The sequence below is a fragment of the Takifugu rubripes genome, chromosome 15 (genome assembly GCF_901000725.2).
Source record: "Takifugu rubripes chromosome 15, fTakRub1.2, whole genome shotgun sequence".
In the NCBI taxonomy this organism is placed as follows: domain Eukaryota; kingdom Metazoa; phylum Chordata; class Actinopteri; order Tetraodontiformes; family Tetraodontidae; genus Takifugu; species Takifugu rubripes.
This window is the reverse complement of record NC_042299.1, coordinates 6,196,059-6,215,208: the sequence shown is the minus strand read 5'-3', so window position 1 is coordinate 6,215,208 and position 19,150 is coordinate 6,196,059. Positions and strand designations below refer to the sequence as shown.

At 41.5% G+C, this 19,150-nt stretch overlaps 1 protein-coding gene across 1 annotated transcript; it reads right to left on the bottom strand.

The window, feature by feature from the left end:
• Positions 1-8,509: 8,509 nt before the first annotated feature.
• Positions 8,510-14,939, bottom strand: cdx1b (caudal type homeobox 1 b). Its single transcript, XM_003978252.3, has 3 exons — positions 13,964-14,939; positions 9,522-9,670; positions 8,510-9,400 (listed from the first exon to the last, which is right to left on the bottom strand). Exons 1-3 carry the CDS (start codon positions 14,448-14,450, stop codon positions 9,176-9,178), a joined length of 861 nt encoding a protein of 286 aa, XP_003978301.2. The 5' UTR covers positions 14,451-14,939; the 3' UTR covers positions 8,510-9,175.
• Positions 14,940-19,150: the final 4,211 nt, after the last annotated feature.

The following is a 19,150-nucleotide window of genomic DNA, read 5'->3' as shown; positions in this document are numbered from 1 at the left end:
CGCTACACGTCGCCCCCTGCTGGCTGGAGACAGCAGAGACGCGTCGGAAGCTGCCACTTGTACATCAGAAACTCAAAAATTCATCTTTAAATTGATCTTAATAACGTATTAATATAATTTAATTTAACCAGTAGAAACACAGAATCGTAAAAAAAATCCTAAATTCATATAAATTAAAATTGAAATAGAAGTGACTATTTAGATCATATGTTAGTAGCATTTAACTGATAATTTATATTTGGATCACAATCCTGCTAATAAATAGATGTGTATACTATTAGGACACAATATATTTATTTTTTAATACTGATTTTCTGTATTAAATAATATTGAACACCAGGGGGCAGAAGAATATGGCCTGAGAATATTCAGGTTCAGTCAGAAGTACTGTAATCCAATACGTTTGTACTTAATGTTCAAATCAAAATGATTAATACTCAGATCTATTTAATACCTTAAACACAGTGAATTATTGTGCATGTTGTGCAAAGAAATTAATTTTAGTTAAAAGAGGGTGATGAAATTTTAGGTAACATACTGTATTTCTGGTTTATGTAGTGAGTGATGTCATTTTTTTATTATATCCTTTTATATATTATATCCTATTTATTTTATATCCTTTAATTTTATTTTTCGTTTTCTGCTGAAAAAGACCCTGTGATAGTGGTCTTATTGAGTGATCTACGAAACTAAATGGGCCAACAACAACAATAATAACAAAAATAATGACAGTAATAATAAAGCTTATATTTATATTTTGGAGCCGTGTAGAACCTTTTCTTGGTTCTGACTGTGTCAAGGTGAGCAGCATCAGCAAGTGAGGCAATAAAAGGCTTCAGTGTTTATGACCCCCTTCAGTACACACACACACACACCACCACCACCACCACCACCATCATTAAACTTTCCATAAAGTGGAGTTTTATGGCTCTTAGCTTGTTAATGGTTTACCTGAAGACAGGTGACAGGGGGAAACAGAAAAAAGATGGACACCCAGTTCACACACGCGCGCGCACGCACACACACACACACACACACCTTTATCTTGTCTGCTCTGTCCTTCATCTTTATTGTTCTTTTCTTTTTTAACCTCATTTATTTGGAAGGAAATTAAACTAAACTGAACTAAAAGTCAGAATCAGGGTGATCAGGACTCTTTTTAATGTGTGTATAAATACTTCTGTATACAAATACCTCTGTTTTTATTAATGTCATTTGTACTATTAAAAATATTATTTGAAATTATGAGAGCATTTTCAGATATATTTGACTCCTGTTTTGACCTTTTTTTAAGTAAAAAACAAATGTCTTTATATCAGTGGATAAATGATCCCATTCTACTGTTTTTATTTTCAATAGTTTTATTATTTATCAGTCAACATTCATCATTTTTAAAAAGAATTATTATAAACAATAATCCTAATATTCTCTAACAGGTATTGTTCTGGCAAAATGAAATTCTAATTCAAAAGTTACATTTGAAGGAAATGAATGGTGATGCTGTGTTGGCCCTCAGGGTCAGCAGAGGTCATCTCCTGTCTGACCCCCTTCACATGCTGCAGGAGGAGAAAAACACACAAAGGTCACAAATACTTCCCGTGTAAAGTTGAAATGAAATATACTTAATCAAATGTGAATTTTCTAATAATTTAAAATGACCTCCAGGAAATGACTTGTTTTAACCTGTAATGGTGTAAATGATGTTTGTGGCTCCACGACTGAGCGATTAAAAGACTTTATTAAACTAGTGATGAATGAAAAAATCACCGTCATGATGAAGAAGAGAGGCGGTTGCTACGGTAGCCACTCGCATTATGCAACATCAATCCAACGTCTATTAAACTCTTGAAAACACAAATACTCGTATGTTTAATGAGAATTATTGTGGCTTTTATGTGATTTTACGGCAGCAGACTAAACGAAATACTCATCAGTGTAAAACAATAAATCTACCATAAATCCATAAAGATGCAGATAATTCCTCTTCAGGAGGGCCCGAGGGGGAACGACGGTCGTGGCTTCACAGCCGGGATGCTGGTTTAAAACCCCGCAGCACTTTGTGGAGGACGTTTCAACTGGCAAAAACATTCATTAGGGCTTTCCCATATTCGGATGAGCTAGCATTAGCATTAGCACACTGAGCAGCAGCTCTTCAAACTTAGTTCCACTAAGATCAAATATTTTTTTAAAAATTTTTTATATGTACATTAATGACTACTAATAAATGCAAAAATGTAAAAACAAACATTTCTATATAAACAAAATGAAAACTTTTTAAACCTTAATTTGTAGTTTTGTAAATGGATCGTATTTGATGTGTTTTTGATCATATTTGGGCAGCTTGTCTTCCGGGTTGGCCCCTGACCTGACACCTTCAGCTTTCGCTCAGCCGAAGCCTTGCGGAGGAGCTCCTCGCCACACAGCTCACCCGTGATGGCGTCCGTGTATTTACCTGCAGCGTTTATGGACACTTTCACACACATCTGCACCATAAAACCATGAGAACGTCCACACCTCGACCACTGTACGCCACCGCGTGTGTTTTAAGATGATTAACCTTTACAGCCTGTTAGCCTCCTTTAGCTCGTCTCTTTGGCCATTAACAACGACAGCATTTCTGTCACTAGACTCTAAAAATGGCTCAAAAATCAGTTTGAGTGGGCGTTCAAAAGTTAGTCGTAATCAGATGTCACAGTGTTGTTCATCAATAAGATACAATTTCCCTTAACATTGTAATTGTTAGCATTTTTAGTTTTAGAATCTAGTTCCTTTATTCATGTGATTACATTTTTAAATTCACATTTGCAGAAGTGCTCACAGAAGATCAGCCCAAATGAACAGTCAAGAAACTATGAGGGGAAAAGTCATGAACCCACTTCCTCTTAAAAATGTTTTATTTTATTCTTCTCAATTGTGAAAATAGTCATTTTAAATGTCTGTAACATAAAAGAAACTAGTCAAACATAAACATTTGAAGTACGAGAAGAACAAATGAAAATTGGTGTTCGGCCACCATAAAAGAGCAGTCTTTAAAAGGCCCTTAAAAAACACTTAATCACGAGTGTTTGATCAAAACTGGCAACATGCTGCACACACACTCATCTGATCATTTCTGAGCATCAGTTTAAACATCAATCACCAAAAATCATGAATCAAATATGGAAAATGCTCATCAAAAACAGAAATATTGGTGTCTGGCATTAATCCAGTGTAAAGTTGATAAGAGCTTTAAAAGCCAGAGCCCTCATCTAAACGTGTCACTCGTAGAATCTTTTGTCCTTTTTCTCTTTCCTCTCTGTTTTCATCATCTTCCTCTGTCTCTTCTCTTCTCCTCCTCCTGGTGTCAAAAGTCACAGGTGCATGTCTGGGTAAACAATGGCGGGAACCAGCAGCCAGGAAGAGACGGCCCGGCTGTCCCACCATCATTAGCATGCTTTAGGAGAATTAGCATTTTTAGCATGCTCAGGGGCAGAGGTGCTAGTGCTCGTCGGTCATTTCTGGGTCACGACCCCGGGCTGCGGCGAGCGCAGGACTTTAGTGTGACACAGGTTAACCAGCTCGTTAAAATGTCACCAAATCTGTGTTTGTGAAATTATCAGATTATTCCAGGGTAAACAGTGACGATCTTCCAGATTAGAGCAAAATCTGAGGAACGGCAACAGCTTTGAAGTGTGTGTGTGTGTGTGTGTGTGTGTGCGTGTGTGTGTGTGTGTGTGTGTGTGTGTGTGTGTGTGTGTCTTGAACTTTAGCTTCCCCACCTGCAGATCTTTTTGTGTTATGATGAAGGTTATTCAGATTAACTGAAATAAATGCTAGCTAATCTCACCAAAACAACACACTGGCAATTTATTTTCCTCACACCGACGTCAGAGACTCGTATCACTGCAGCTAGCAGCAGGCTCTGCTCCTCCACAACATCAAATGTTTCTGATCTTAGTGGCAGTAAAAAAAAAAAAGGCGGCGAAACACCATTGTCGGTTGGGTTCAGCTCAGGGTGGAGGGGGCGGGACTTCAGCAGACTCAAGGTTCCGATCTCAGCGGAACCTGCTGACGTGAACATCGTACGAGCCGCAGGGTTGTCAGGGGGCAACATCAGCTGTTACCGCACATGCTGTAAAATGCTGTCAAACTGAACAGAAACGAAAACTCAAAAGAATGAACAGGACAAACATCTCTTAAATCATCTGAAACAAGTGGGGTGGGGACAGCAAGGTCACCAAAGGTCACGGGGCATTTTATTTTCATTGGCTAACGATTGACTCCAATAAGAAGAGGAGCACGGGAGCACATCAGGAACGTATGAATCGTTAGTAGCATTTAAAATGAGCAAAACCTTATTTTTGACCAACAAGAACTTGAGACGGAGCCGAGATCATTTCGAAACCGTTGGCAGGATAACAGGACGAAGGTTAATGAGGGCCAAGGTCGCCCATGCATGCAAAAATCTTTATTTCATACAGCGTGATGAAAAATGGGAGAGGAACTTATTTGATCAAAACAGGTGGATCTTTGTCCTTAACATAGTATTCTGAAACCAACTGGAACCATTAAAAGAATCAATCAAATTTGACAACAGAATATTTTCCAGATTATTTCAGAATATTTTAAGATTTCTGTATTTAATAACTGGAGTTATTCACTGTTCCCATGTATACAGTGTTTATTACTGCAGGTTGGGGACAGATGACCCGACGGCAAAGTGCATCATGGGTAAAAACCTGAATTAATCTGATGGTATTTTTAGCCAGAAGAAATTATTAAATCTGATATTTAATATTTCATATTTCTTGATTAAAGATTTATCCAAAAATTTGACCGTGAATTTTTTCTAATTTCCCCAAATTGCAATGTTGAATCTGATGCAGCAGAAAGAGAATCATAAAAGTTGATGCTGTAGTATTAATAGTGTGTTTGAGCGTGTGTATGTGTGTGTTGTCTATATAGGTTAATGGCTCTGCAGCACTCACTATATGATGAGCTGTAATCGGACAATTGTTGATTGTAAAAGTGTTTGAAAGCTTCTGGTTTCCCCTGAACACACACACACACACGCACGCACACACACACATATACACACACACACACACACACACCAGCAGAACCATCTCTGACGGGCAGCGACCCTCTGGTAGAGCCTGCTGGGCTGTTGTGGGGGAATACCAGTAGTCCCAGTAGTGACTTCATTATTATCTGCCGTTTACAGCGTTCTACCGTTCCAGCACTGCTTCTTTACAGCTGCTGTGTTTATCCACAATCAATGCGGCCAATACAGGGGCGTATTAGGGCAGTTAGTCTATTGTAAATGAAAGTTTATGGTAAAAAGGCCCATAAACAAGTGGCTGTATAAGTGTGGATGAGCTGCTGTGGGAGATGATTCCCTCTGTGTTTATGGATGCTGGTGAGAGTTATTTGCTCTCTTTGTTGTCTTTTCCTTTTATTTGCTCCAATTATCGTCGCTGTTGATGAGATGAGACGTCTCTGAGTATTGTGGACTGAAAAAGCGCCGTTCCGGCCGCGATGTGGAGTAATTTCGTCCCGCTGGAGGCCTGAGCAATGCACAATTTGCAATCTGGTGTCAACCATTTTGTTTTGGGCAGGTGAAATGTGCCATAAAATGGCCGCCACCCTGCAGGTTTGTGCACGTACGCGTGTGTGTGTTTTCTCGGAAAGACAAACTGATAAGCTGACATTGATACTATTCGGATTGATTACTTTTCCCTTTATGATTGCTGTCAAAGCCCACAATTGAAAGGTGAAATGGTGATAATTCATGACCAGATGAAGCGGCTAGCCAACGCTAACATGCTGTCTGAAGCGGGAAAAAATTGTCGCTCTCTTGCACTTCACTGTCTGCCAACTGAATATTTGACCTCGGTGATAACAACCGACCAGGTTGTTCCTCTTTAACCCAATTAGCTTTACTGAATCTGAGTTTTTCTGTGGATGTTAGCGCAATAAAGGATGTTAGCAGGTGCTCTGATATGGATAACATTTTTTTTTAAAGCATTGTGACAGAAGAGGTGAGATTATTAGGTAAGTTCTTTCCTTCATCTGTACTGAGCTCATATTCTGTTTACTAGTTTGTTTCCTGTCTTCTAAAATTAAGCTAACTAATAACACTACATGTTACATAGTAAAATAAAATCCCAAACAATTACTCCATTCCTTACAATGAGCCAATGGTGTTATTACTGCAACCAGCCACTAGGGGAAACAAGTTCCAGTTTAACCTTTAAAGTGTTTATGATCAGTGTCTGGACCATTAATGAGCTAGCAGCTAATGTGTTCTGTCTCTTGAAGCAGAAAACAGCCAATGGGTAAATCAACAGTTTAAGTACAATTTGATGACGTTAAAACTTTTGGGGTTAAATTTTAACAGTTTCATTCTCAGAGAGATAATAATTCAAATTTTCTTATGATAGTTTTCAGCCTTTGATTTTTCTTAAGTGTATAACAAATCTGGAGTCTGAGTGCAGCTGTAGAAGAGAGAATCGGACTCCTGCGGTGGTCGTCCACCGCCACTATCACAGCTCGTCACGCCTCCTCAACAAACATTTCTACGTCTCTGTGGTGAAACCTTTTTTACTGCTTCCACCCCTCAATAAACTTTATGGTGGCTAAGAAGCGAAGCTCTGCTCTCATTACGCTCTGTTTACCCAAAAATGAGGCGCTAGCTCTGACGTTGCTACTCGCTGTACTCGTGTCGCCTCACTTTTATCCTCCTGGTTGAACCTTTGAGCCCATTTTGTCCTTCAAGCCAACCAAAACTGTCCAACTTCCTCCATTACACCAGCAACAAGTATCAAATTAGACAACACGAGGGTACAGATCACCTGTCCTGGACCAGTGTGGTCCTCTCAGGCCTCCAGTAGTTCTTGATCCATATGAGCTTTAGTGTTTCTTGAAGAGACCCTCGACTGGACATCGAAGGTGACCATAGAAGAAAAATGGACTCAAAGTGAATTTGAATCTGACGTTAGCTAGTGAGTTTGGCAAAGCTAACTCATATTTACCCTCAACCCTGTCAGGGAAGAAGATGCAGGTTAGCAGCTCAAACATTTAACAAACAAACAAACAATAATTAGAACAGAAAAGTCAGATCTTTCACATTTTTGCTCTTTCTCTCACAGAAGTGAAGGTCTCAAGTTCAAGATTGTTGAACAGGTTTCTCTTCACCCACACACACCCACACACACACACACAGACACACACCCTATACTGATAGTGTATATCAGCATTGGGTAGGACTGATAGGACTGTTGTTGGAGGCAAAATGGACCCAGAAGGACAAAGGTCTCAGTGAGGACACATGAACACATGCCTTTCCAATAGGACATGCATGCGCGCTCACACACGCACGCACGCACACACACACACACACACACACACACACATACACACACACACACACACACATTGTAGCAGATAGCAGGATCTTGTGCTCTGTTTGCAGAGTGTTCCTCTTTGCCCTTTGGACGCCACACCTTAACCGCTACATCAATTAGCAAATATGCTTGTTCTTGTGTTGTGTTGCGTTTGAGTTGTTCCCTTACAAATAACAAAATTAGTTTCAACTCAATCCACTTTCATTTTTCATTTTTCACTCAGCTGAAAATGTCTGATACTCATTCATGGTGAACATGGTGCCATGTAACATCAAAGCTGACTTCCCATCACGTATTGTTGGAGAGAACAGAAGTAAGCGCAACATTCAGTTTTCAGGTGAAACAGTTCCAGGTGTGAAATGGGTGGGGCTAGTCAGAGCCTTCCTGCACCTGGAACCAGATATTGTTGGCGCAGTAACCTCAAAGGGTGTCCATGTGGGGACGACGACTGGACATCAGAACAGAGACGATCAACATCGTGACCACACAGACTGATTTGACAATGTTAGCTTGTGTGAAATAAAGGATTTGCAGCAGCATCGTCGGGCAGTAACATCCCCACTATTGAGATTATGCTCTTTTGTTTGTTATAGTCGCCTCAGATTCGTCGCTTTCATCAGACATAAAAAGGTTTCCTCTCATCTCTCTCGTCTGATATCTGCTGCAGCAGAACATTTACACAGCATCATATTTCTGTCAAATATGGGAGGTTGTAAAATTGTCTGGTGACATTTATTCCCTTGTGATTTATTCAACGTTTGAAAAGGCTACCAGGTTAGTCCTGATTTGCAGAGTGACACATTTATTTACAGTGGATAATCAATGCGCACAAGAAAATATCACAGACTTTTGGTCAATCATGTTGCTGCTTTTAGCTAATGCGAAGGGTAACATACATCAGGAACGTGATAATATTGGGTTTGGCTTGAGCTGAGCTGTAGCTGATCAGGTTATAAAACAGTCCCTGTTTCTCAATTTGCGTACTTGTCCAATGGATGTAACTCCAAGTACCTCCCGCAAAAGCTTACAAGTCTGTGCCTGTGTAATTCTAGGCTTAATCGGGATGGGCGTTGTCCCCCGAGGGGCGTGGTTATGTGGGCGTGGTCAAAGTGAAGCCAGGAATTGATCAGAGAATGCTACATTTATTAGAAAATATTGACAGAATATCAGATCAGAGTTTATGAAGAAAACAGTTTACAATAAACTTTGAATCAGTTACAGTCAGTTAATCTTAGAATCTGTCCCAGAAATCAAGTCAATTTTCCTTCTGTCCTCAGTAACTTTACTTTTTTGTTATATCTTTTCATTAGGTTGGAGACAACATGGATCCTGTCTTATGGTGAACTAAACGATTCCATTTGGATCTCTGAACAACCAGTCACTCATCACATACTGGGAAAAGATAATTTACTGCAGAAAAATTATAGTCCCAATAACATGACAACAGCATATAAGTTATTTATTAATGTGTCATCATCACTCTGAAGACTGACTGGACTTAAGCCTAAAAATCTGGGTTTGCCGAGATAAAAACATGTTCCTCTCTGACAGGATTAAACTCCTTCCAGCGAGTGGAGACGTGTCCTCGGCGTTTCCGCCGCAGCTGGTGATGTTGGACCGGTGACAGAAGTGATGCGTACAGCCGCTGAATCAGCGTTCAGAAGGTCGAATGTCACCTGAGATTCTCGTGAAGTCCAGATCTTCCTTTATGGGATCACTTACAACAGCATGATGCAAATAAAAAGTCTTCAGTTTATCGAGAAGATTTGTGTAGTCCACCCCCCCCAAGGTCAGTACTCCTCTTTGATGTTCAAAGGAAGGGAGGAAGGAGAAACCAGCCCGTTACTGCCGCTGCTGCTTGTCACCATGGCGACGCTGCTGCCACCGTTTCCGTGGAGGCTGGCACCGGTGCTGGTGGGAGGCGTGGGCGTGGTCGTGGAGGAGGCGGGCTGCTGGAGCTTCTTCTTGTTGATTTTGCGCTCTTTGGCCCGGCGATTCTGGAACCAGATCTTCACCTGGAGATGAGGAAAAGGTGTTTTTACCTGAGCCGTTGTTGTTTACACTGAAGTGCAGGACTGAGACAAACGTGCTGAGATTTTAAGATGTGGCTGCTGGGTGGCGCCGGCGGCCTGTTACCTGTCGCTCTGATAGGCTGAGGGCTGTGGCCAGCTCCGATTTCCTCCTGATGGTGATGTACTTGCTGTAGTGAAACTCCTTTTCCAGCTCCAGCCGCTGGTGGTCGGTGTAAACCACCCGGTACTTGTCTTTAGTCCGCGTTTTTCCATCTGTGAAGCACAAACACACGGACTAAATCAAGCTTATTGCTAACAACATGGCCTCAGCTTGGGTTTCTTAGACACTAATGATTTCTTTTGTCACCCTCATTCACTGGGATGCTGATGCAGTGTTATTGTTACTTCTGGGGCTTTTAAAAACAAATTTATTGTCCAACAGATATGGTTGAGTAATCTTGTGAACTGACCCAAATAGCAACAGTCAGGTAAAAGCAGATAAGGCTCAAATGAATCTAGAGCACCGACTTGAGATTAACTAAAATGCATCAACATAAGATAATGACCCTAGCCGCTGCTATTGATATATAACAAATAATGATATGTTGACCCTAATAATGGCAACACCTAATGCCGTACCAAATCCAAATAAACACGTCAGGTAAAGACATTGTGTATTTGTAAACACAACAAATAGGCCATGAACACAGGTTTATGACCTGCAGCAAAATAAGGACAGGAAAAAACAAAACATGCGATTGTATGTATAAATTTGTATTATTTGCTCCAATGAAGTCAGGAAACTGTAGCACACAATGAAGAAAACTTTACTATTTACACTAAAACCAGCTCAGGAAACACAATACAATGAGAAGTTGCCAATCGGAGTCTTTTTTATCTTCACCTCAAAACTTTATATTTTAGTTTGTCTTCCAGCCTCTTTCAGTCCCAACATGAAATATATATTTAAAAATCACAACAGCCAGTAAAAAAGCCTTTCAATGGACTTCATGTGTCCTATGCCATAAAGTTCTGTTATAAACTAATGTCAGCGTCTGGACAGGTGTGACTTTCCAACCATGTCCTCTGTATTCAAATGGTGGATTTGCATGAATGGCTATCTTGTTTTTTTTTCTTTTATCCGTTCCTGCAGGGCCACTGAGCCACAGCGCCCGTCTCTGTAATCTGGGAACATGCATGCCAGAGTCATGGAGAAGGTTTCAACATGGTGATCTAATGGTTATAACACGCTGAAGAATCTGACTGGTTCTCTGATGTGGTGAAATGTCAACATCTGTTGTTTTAACTGCTACAGAGCCACAGAACCTGACTGATCTCAGTTATGACCAACTAGACACGCACAGCAACAATATGACAGAACTGTCCTCATATTAACATATAGACATACATACATCAGCATAGAACTCGTGCACCAGCCCTCCTCCTAGAGGAACCTAGAATTTTTCATTATTTTCTATATGTTTTCCTCGGACATCAAAGATTTCTGTCAATTTTATGGATCCTCGAGCCCAAAGCTCATCATGTTGCAGTAACATCTTTATCTGAGAGGGACGCCAACAAAATGCTTTTTCACATATGAATCACGGTAAAGGCTGACATTTGCTGAAGTTTTGTAACAAAAAAAATCCTATTTCCTTGTTAGAAGATGAAAAATGTTCAAAGGTAGAAATGATGTCAACTTCAACCTCCAAAGAGACGCTAATCTACACCAGCACCCACCACTTCCCTCATTCCTTCCTCCATGATGCTGTCACATGACTCTTTCACCCATAGCGAAGGTCACCACCAGCGCCACATCCAGTAAATACACACTAAACACACAATAAGAGGTTTAAACAGGCAGGAACTAAAGTCAGCCTTTATTCAAGCCAACTTTATTTATAAAGCACCTGTTACAATGCTGAGAGGGTTTGATTAAAAGGGCATCAGCTCTCGTTAACACGCTCTGATTCAGCATTAGCGCTTAAACACACAAGAGTTAAATAGTGTCTCTAAACACAGCCGCCGTCTGTCCTGGAACATCTGTCCACAGAGCGCAGACCTTCTGCTCCATTTGTCCCAAAGTAAAAATCACACAGTTCGGCTGAGGGACGTTAATGAAGGAGTGTAAATCAAAAAGATCTTCAGCCTGTCGGAGAGGAGACAGAAGAGGAGATAGAGGAGGACACAGAGGAGGAGGGGGAGGAGGAGACAGAAGAGGAGAGAGAAGAGGAGACAGAGGAGTAGACAGAGGAGGAGAGGGAAGAGGAGACAGAGGAGGAGAGAGGAGACAGAAGACGAGACAGAGGAGGAGAGAGATGAGGAGACAGAAGAAGGAGACAGACGAGGGGACAAGGGAGGAGAGAGAAGAGGAGACAGAAGAAGGAGACAGAAGCAGGACACAGGAGACAGAAGAAGGACAAGAGGAGATAGAGGAGGACACAGACGAGAAGGAAGAGGAGACAGAGCAGGAGAGAGAAGAGGAGACAGAAGAGGAGACAGAGGAGGAGACAGAAGAGGAGACAGAAGAGGAGACAAGAAAGCAGACAGAAGAGGAGACAAATGCAGGACAGAGCATGAGGAGACAAAAGGAGACAAGCAGGAGATACAAGGAGAAGACAAGGAAGAAAACAGGAAATTGAGGCAGGGGACAAAAGGAGGAGACAAAGGATGTGACAGAAGCATAAGACAGAGGAGACAGAAGCAGAACACAGAGGAAACAGAAGAAGGAGACAGAAGCAGGAGGCAGAGGACCAAATCATGATTTTAAGGACATTCATGTTCAGAGGTTCATTGTAGTTTCAATCAGCTAAAGTTCTGGACTTGTGGAATAAACCCACCATCAGAGACTTTTTGGACAAGGACACAAAGACCCTGAAACCAAACTTGGATCACTTTTCCTGTAGTCAGAAAGTTTATTACTCAAAACATCTGAATGGTGGGTGAAATGACCTGGAATCACTGTCCTCACACGAAGGAGCCCAGAAGAGGCAATAATGTAAGAAGAAGAGATTTATCTCTGTTTGTTGCCAGGAAGTCTGTTTTATGAGCAGGAAATGGTGGTTGTTCCTGAAAGAGTGTGACTTCAACCAATCAAAGTCCAGTTATGGCAACAGAAAAATTGTGTCCTTTAAAATAAGGGCAGGGAACTATTTTCAGTTGCGGATTAATCCAGCTGTTTTAAATTAAACCCTGTTTATTTGGCGAATTGTGTCATTAGTGTTCAATCTAACATCTTATTTGTAATTGAAGAAATATAACATTTTGTTTTGTTGAAACATGAAACAATGATTCTGCTTAGAACAAGTTTCGATTTTTTTCTCCCCTCCATCTGAATCTTTTAAAAGTTGTTTCTCAAAATTAGGAAAAATTTTAAAAAAAATTTAGAAAACAGCATAATATTGTTGATTATTTAAATAACCATACATTTAGAGAATATGGGATCTGATGTTCGGTTTCTCCGATTTTAGACGAAAATACAAAAAAAAGAGGTGTTTTACGTGATTAGATTAGATAGAACATAATTTCTTCCGTTATTAATCTTTTGTGACTATTTCTAAATATTTTAAAACAACTAACTTATCTTGTTAGTTATAGATCAGATTTACTCAACTGATGCTTATTATCAATATTCGGGTACTTTTTGAGTACTTTTTCTGTTACTTCTGCAGCGTGTAGGACTCTCTCTCTCTCTCTCTCTCTCACACACACACACACACACACACACACGCACACACACACACACACAGACACACACAAACACAGACACACACACACACACAGGTCACACTTCACACACTTCAAAGTGGGAACTTTCTTGTAAACTCCGCCCGGAGACAAGCGGCGGACAAAGGCCCCTCTGGGCCGCCCGGAGTCACCTCCAGCGGGGGGACATTTACATGACAACGGCTTCAAACCGGCTTCACACGTTTGAATCGCGACCAGACGACACAGAACCTGGTGGGAACAACTCGGGCCTGCTTCCAGGCTCACTTCACACCAGACGAATTTAGTTTCAACTAATACAAAACACACAAATCTGTCAGCAGAGGCAGAAATGAATCAAGTCCAAAAAAATCCAATCCCGTCAAATTTGAAGGGATTTAAAATTAATTACGAGGCTGATATTTTGAAATCGAACAATGATAAAATAAGTTGTTGATAATTTCAGGGCCTATTTATTGAAAATAAGTCAATTGTATGTAATAAGTGGAACCAGTCGAACGAAACTAAACTGCTCAAATGTTCATTTTAAACCTTAAATATCTTCCGATCAGATCGATTTTTGATGAGCTAAATGCAGTTTGTAAAAAAATAAGGAAAATGCAACAAATCGAAAAAACACGCCTTACGTTACAGCAAAAAAAACAAAACTATTTAAATCTCAAATTGCAATTATTTTATTAAATTTCCTTTTACAGAAATTTCCAATATTTAGATTTGAAATCTTTTCGTAATCTATCACCATGCGACAATAAAAGTTGCCCCATTTCTGCAATAAATAATTTATATTTAGCCTTTCGGAGAAAACTACTACTTTGACAGAACATCACAAGTGTGTCTTACTGGGGTTGCAGGGGGGTGCGGAGCTGCGTCGTATCCAGTCATAAGCGTTTCTCCTCTGCGGGGATCCGGGTGACAGCTGCCCCGCTGAAGCGTTCAGCAGCGCGGGCGGCTGCCCGGGGAACTCGGGGGGGCTGAAACCCAAAGTGGGCCCCACCGCGCCGGGCATGGTGGATTGGGCGGAAGGGCCCCCAGCAGCGGCGGCTGCGGCCGCGGCCACGTAGTGATGGGGCGACCACTCGTCCCGGGTAGGCGGCGGAGGAGGCGGGTAGGCTGGGTTCCATCCCCCGGAGCCGGGCCCGGCCTGCTGAGCCGGATGCAGCTCGTTGCTGATGCCGTGGTGGTGGTAGCCGGCGAAGTCCGTGTACTGCGGTGGGGGCGGAACCCCGAAGTTCTGCGGACTGAGACTCAGCCCTGGGTGTCGGGTCACAGCGTTTTGGTGTGGATACATGGTGGGGTCCTTGTCCAGCTGTAGGTAACTCACGTACATCTTTGCAGGTGAGGGAGCTCCCTCAGCATAGTGCGGATCCAGCCTGTCTCTCTGACCACTCCACGGCTCACCTCTGCAGGTAAAGGGAGTCTCTCTCTCTGGTCCTCTCTCCCTGTCCACACCTCCACCTGTACTCTCTCTCTCTCGCTCCCTCTCTCTCTCTCAGGGATGGCTTCATCAGCTGCACGTTAAAAACCGCGACAGTCACATGGTCACTTTTATTGCTCTTAATCTCTCTCCCTCTCCCTCCCCCTCTCTTCCTCTCTCTCATTTCTCCTCTGGCTTTCTTTCCTCCGCACTGACGTCCTCCTCCTCACATATCAAACCAAACTGACCAAGATGTTAGATATTCAGCACATTAAACCAAAACAGAAAAGCCGCAACATCAGCAGGTTGTCTCCTGCACGGCTGCTCCATCACTCTCTTCACCGGCCTCTTCCCGCCTCCTCCGGCCTTCTCCGGCCTCTCCCGGCCTCCCCCGGTCTACAGTCTCCCCCCTCAGCCCTCATTTGCATGACTGACAGGCCGCTCCTGCACTTCAAAGGCCACCATCAAAGTAACACACCAGAGTTACAAACGACGGAAAAAGACTAATAACATGCGATCCGTCAGAGAGACGGCGGGTCATCCATCCATCCATCCATTCATTCATTCATCCATTCATTCATTCATTCTGACTCCACTTTTCATTCAGTGTTTTGTTTCAAACACGAAAATGGCCCTAAAACCAGCAGGTCCATTACTGAGAGTCGCCTGCCTCTTTCTCTCTCTCTCAAACACACACACACACACACACACATACACACACACACACGTGCGCGCAGGAAACAGGAGGTCATCTGAAGGTGACAGAAGAGACTCTGGATCAGCGGTCACCAACCTTTTTAAAGCTGAGGGCTACCTTAAGATTCCCAAAAAACGGCCTTAGGGGTTACCAGCTCAAAACATATGTATAAACAAATCAAGAAATCAAAAGCATACAATATTCACACACAAAAAAACAACAATCATAACTTAAGGACAAGTACTTGTAAATGAATGTATTTGTGTTTCATTGTCATTTATTTAACATTTATTTTTTTGCAAATGAACGTGTCACAATTTCATTCAACAAAAAACAGAACTCAAATTGTTTTTTCCAATACAGTACATGAGATTGTGTCAACTTCAACTTTGAATTTAATTTAATCAATAAACAATGATCAATTGACCAGGTGACATGGAGTTTTACTAAAACACTGTTCAGTCTTGTCTGTCAGTTAGTGAGAAACCTGGCATTCCATGTTGTCCACTAGTTTGCTGTATTCTGGTGTGTAGTTTGTCACTGCCACTCTCAGTGACTCCTGTAGATGGGAATCAGTTAGGCTTGATCGGTTTATTTTTTATAAAGTTCATATTGGAAAAGGCTGATTCACAGATATATGTGGATCCAAAAAGACAAGCAACCTTCATAGCTGCTGTGCAGTTAGATTTGTACTTTTCCATGTCCACTGTTCCAAAAGTTTAGGCTACTCCGATGTGCTTTAAGGTTCAGGTCATTTTGCAAAGTTATTATTTCCATTTCCACCTGCCCTGGATCCAAGGTGAAGGTTGTACTTAGGTTCTCAGCTTTGCCTGTAATGTCCACTGACATAAAGGGATTTGAAATGAATGACACACAATTTGCTCAAAATCACAAAACCTGCTCTCAAACTCTTTCATCAGTCTGTTAATGACTTGGCAGTATTTTTTTTACAGCTTTATCAAAAGCCATAGATGCAGAAACATTGTCACGAAGAACTTTTTGCACAGAGGGGAGGGCACAATACTTTTTCTTTGCAAATGCACAGAGAAAATGCTTGAAAAGCTTTTACAGCACTTATCATATTTGTGACATATCTGTGCCTTGCAGCTCACAGTTCAAATTGTTCAGTTTTTCTGTGACGTCTGTTAGAAAGGCAAGATCAAGCAACCACTCAGTGTTGTCCAAGAGGGAGGTGTCCTCTTCTCTGCTCTGCATAAACTCCTTTATTTCACCCAAAAGTGCCAAGAAACGTTTCAAAATCTGCCCTCTGCTGAGCCATCGGATTTCTGTATGCAGCAACAGGTCTCCATATTCTGCGGAAAGCTCCTCCAAAAGCATCTTAAATGCCCGCTGTTGTTTGGCTTTAGCGCGAATGCTATTGATGATTTTTACAACAGGGGTCATTACATGGTCAAACCCGGTCACTTTATATCGCCTGCTGGTGGATGATACAATGTAGTGTAGGAAAGGTGGAAAATCTGGGTCATTCTTGCAACCATTGCCGGTGCACCATCGGTAGTTACCGACACGAGCTTCTCCAGCGGCACTTTTTTCTCCATGAAGAAAGTTTTTGTCGCATTGTAGATGTCCACTCCTTGTGTAGTTGTCCTCAGCGGTATCAACGTGAGGAGCTCTTCTTTAGTGGAGAAATTGGCAAATACCATGCGAATAAACACTATTAGTTGAGCTGTACTGCTGCTGTCCACAGATTCATCACATTGGATGCTGAACCACCGGCATGTATCTAAGTCCTTGTCCAGCTGCTCATTCAGGTTTTCAGACAAAGCTCACACTCATCTGGACACTGTACTTGCCCCACGTTGTACATCAGCCAGACGTGAGATAACATCCGCCCCATTTTTATCGTCTTTAAAAACAGTCTCTGCGATTAGCATCAGAGCCCCCTTGACGATCTCTCCATCAGAAAACGTCTTCTTGTTTTTAATCAAATAATGTGTAGCTCTGAATGAAGCTTCGGTTGCCTTTTTGGCTTTATTCAGCGGTCTTGTGAAAAAGGTCTGCTGCTTGGTCAAAGCGGCTTTTAAGCGCAGTCTTGGGGGGGGGGGGGGAGTTTGTGTTTAAGCTGCCGTGAGCGGTTTGATAGTGTCTCTCCACATTGTGCCGCTTTGAAATCGCCACCGTAGCTCCACAAATAAGGCAAACACACTTATCTCGTATTGATGTAAAAAAGAACTCCTCTTCCCAGTGTTTGTTAAAAACATACGTTTTTTCCTCTTCTCAGCCATGTTTTTTTTTTTAGCACGGTATAATCAATGATGTATTAGCTAGCAAAAGCGGGGTTAATTGTCATGCGCAGGTAAGGCGCAGCATTTTGGTGACACCTGCTCTGGATCATCACAGACTTGCTGTGAAGTGACAGAGGTACATTTTCTTTCCATCCGATTATCTAACTCATCTCAAAGTCGCTCATCTCATACGTCATTTATTAAACTTTGTAATATTGGACTGGATATGATAGCATCAGCACCTGGAAGTGAAGCTTCCTACACTCTCCTGAGGAGACTCCTGTGGTGGGTGTGTGCGGAATTCTGGAGTTCCTCGTACGTTCTCAAAAACATGTCAGACTGTTGTTTGACTCTTTCAGTAGCCCGTTAAAACGGGACCGTGACTTATTTCTTGGTCCATGTCCCTGTTTTAGTCCTTTGCGGGCAGCTCCTCAGGCATGTTCCTCATAGATGCTTTTGTTTAGACGAGCCTTTTCATGTTTAACCAGTCGTAATTCTAATGTCAAGCTTTAAGGCTCTGATTAGTGAATTAGTTGGTGAGCAAATCTCGTTTGAATTTCAGTTCAGCAAGTCTGACATGAAACTGATGCTAAAGTTTGCCCAAATAAACCTGTAAAAAATTGCTTTCCAATGAATCACAAAGACATCTTTTTAAAAGGAAAATAAAATACAAATTCAATGTTACAATTTGTTTCCGCAAAATCTTTTTTCTTGGACAGCAGAGAAAGAAATGTTCAAACGGTTGTGTCACTTATATGTTCCAGCAGTGACCCCTGTTGGCCGATTATGACAAAGCATCTTTTACGATGTGAAATAAATGCTCAATTATGCAGTAAATGTGACATATAACAGTGTAAATTTCTTATTATAAAGAATATTATTGGGCATTGATTTTATTTATCAATTCATTTGTACTAGAATTGCTCGAGTTTATTTTTACTCCCCAAATGTCACAATTCTGAACTCTTTCCACACAAAAATAATCTGCAAACGGGATTAAAGAAGACAGATTACGGTCTGAAATATGTTACTTTGGGATTGTCAAATTTGATCAGTTGTTCTATATTTGATCTTAATTTTTTTTTTTTAATGCAGAGTAGCAAGGATGCATTTGAATTAAGACTTTGTTTTCAGGTTATTCCAAAGAAGGTAGATAAAGACATATATCCATATTTCTATGAAAGAATTTATTCTCTTTTATTGTGAAGGAATAAGGAACATTGTCATGCTGTAGCTGATGGCACCATGGGAGGAGGCCTAGTGGGAGATTGCCATAGAAAAGGCTGGGAGGGTGCTGAGGCTTTGCATGCAGGACGGTCCCTCTGCAGAACTGGGATTCAGTCAGCATCACAGCTGAGAAGGACCTGTCTGGGGCCCGATCCATCATCTCATCATCCTCATTCAATCATCAGTTGTTTCTACTGTAGCGATGTAGCGCATATACACCTGTTACATCCCAAAATATTTCAAAGAGAAATTTCCTTTGAACTTTGTCAAAGTGGCCTGTCTATGATCTTTTTACAAGTGTAGGCTGATGATACATTTAATCACCAACTGCTTGCATTTTGAAGAGAAGTGAGGTGTCTCTGTAAACGTCCAGCTCTAATTGTGTCAGAATCTTTGGTTCTTCTTCAGTGATTTGATAGGAAAGCTCCCTCTGCAGCAGCAAC

Coding starts and splice junctions, on each gene's coding strand:
- cdx1b (XM_003978252.3), bottom strand. CDS start 14,450: ATGTACGTGAGTTACCTACAGCTGGACAAGGACCCCACCATGTATCCA. Junction 9,671..13,963: donor CGCACCCCCCTGCAACCCCA/GTAAGACACACT, acceptor TGTGCTTCACAG/ATGGAAAAACGCGGACTAAA. Junction 9,401..9,521: donor TCAGCCTATCAGAGCGACAG/GTAACAGGCCGC, acceptor CCTCATCTCCAG/GTGAAGATCTGGTTCCAGAA.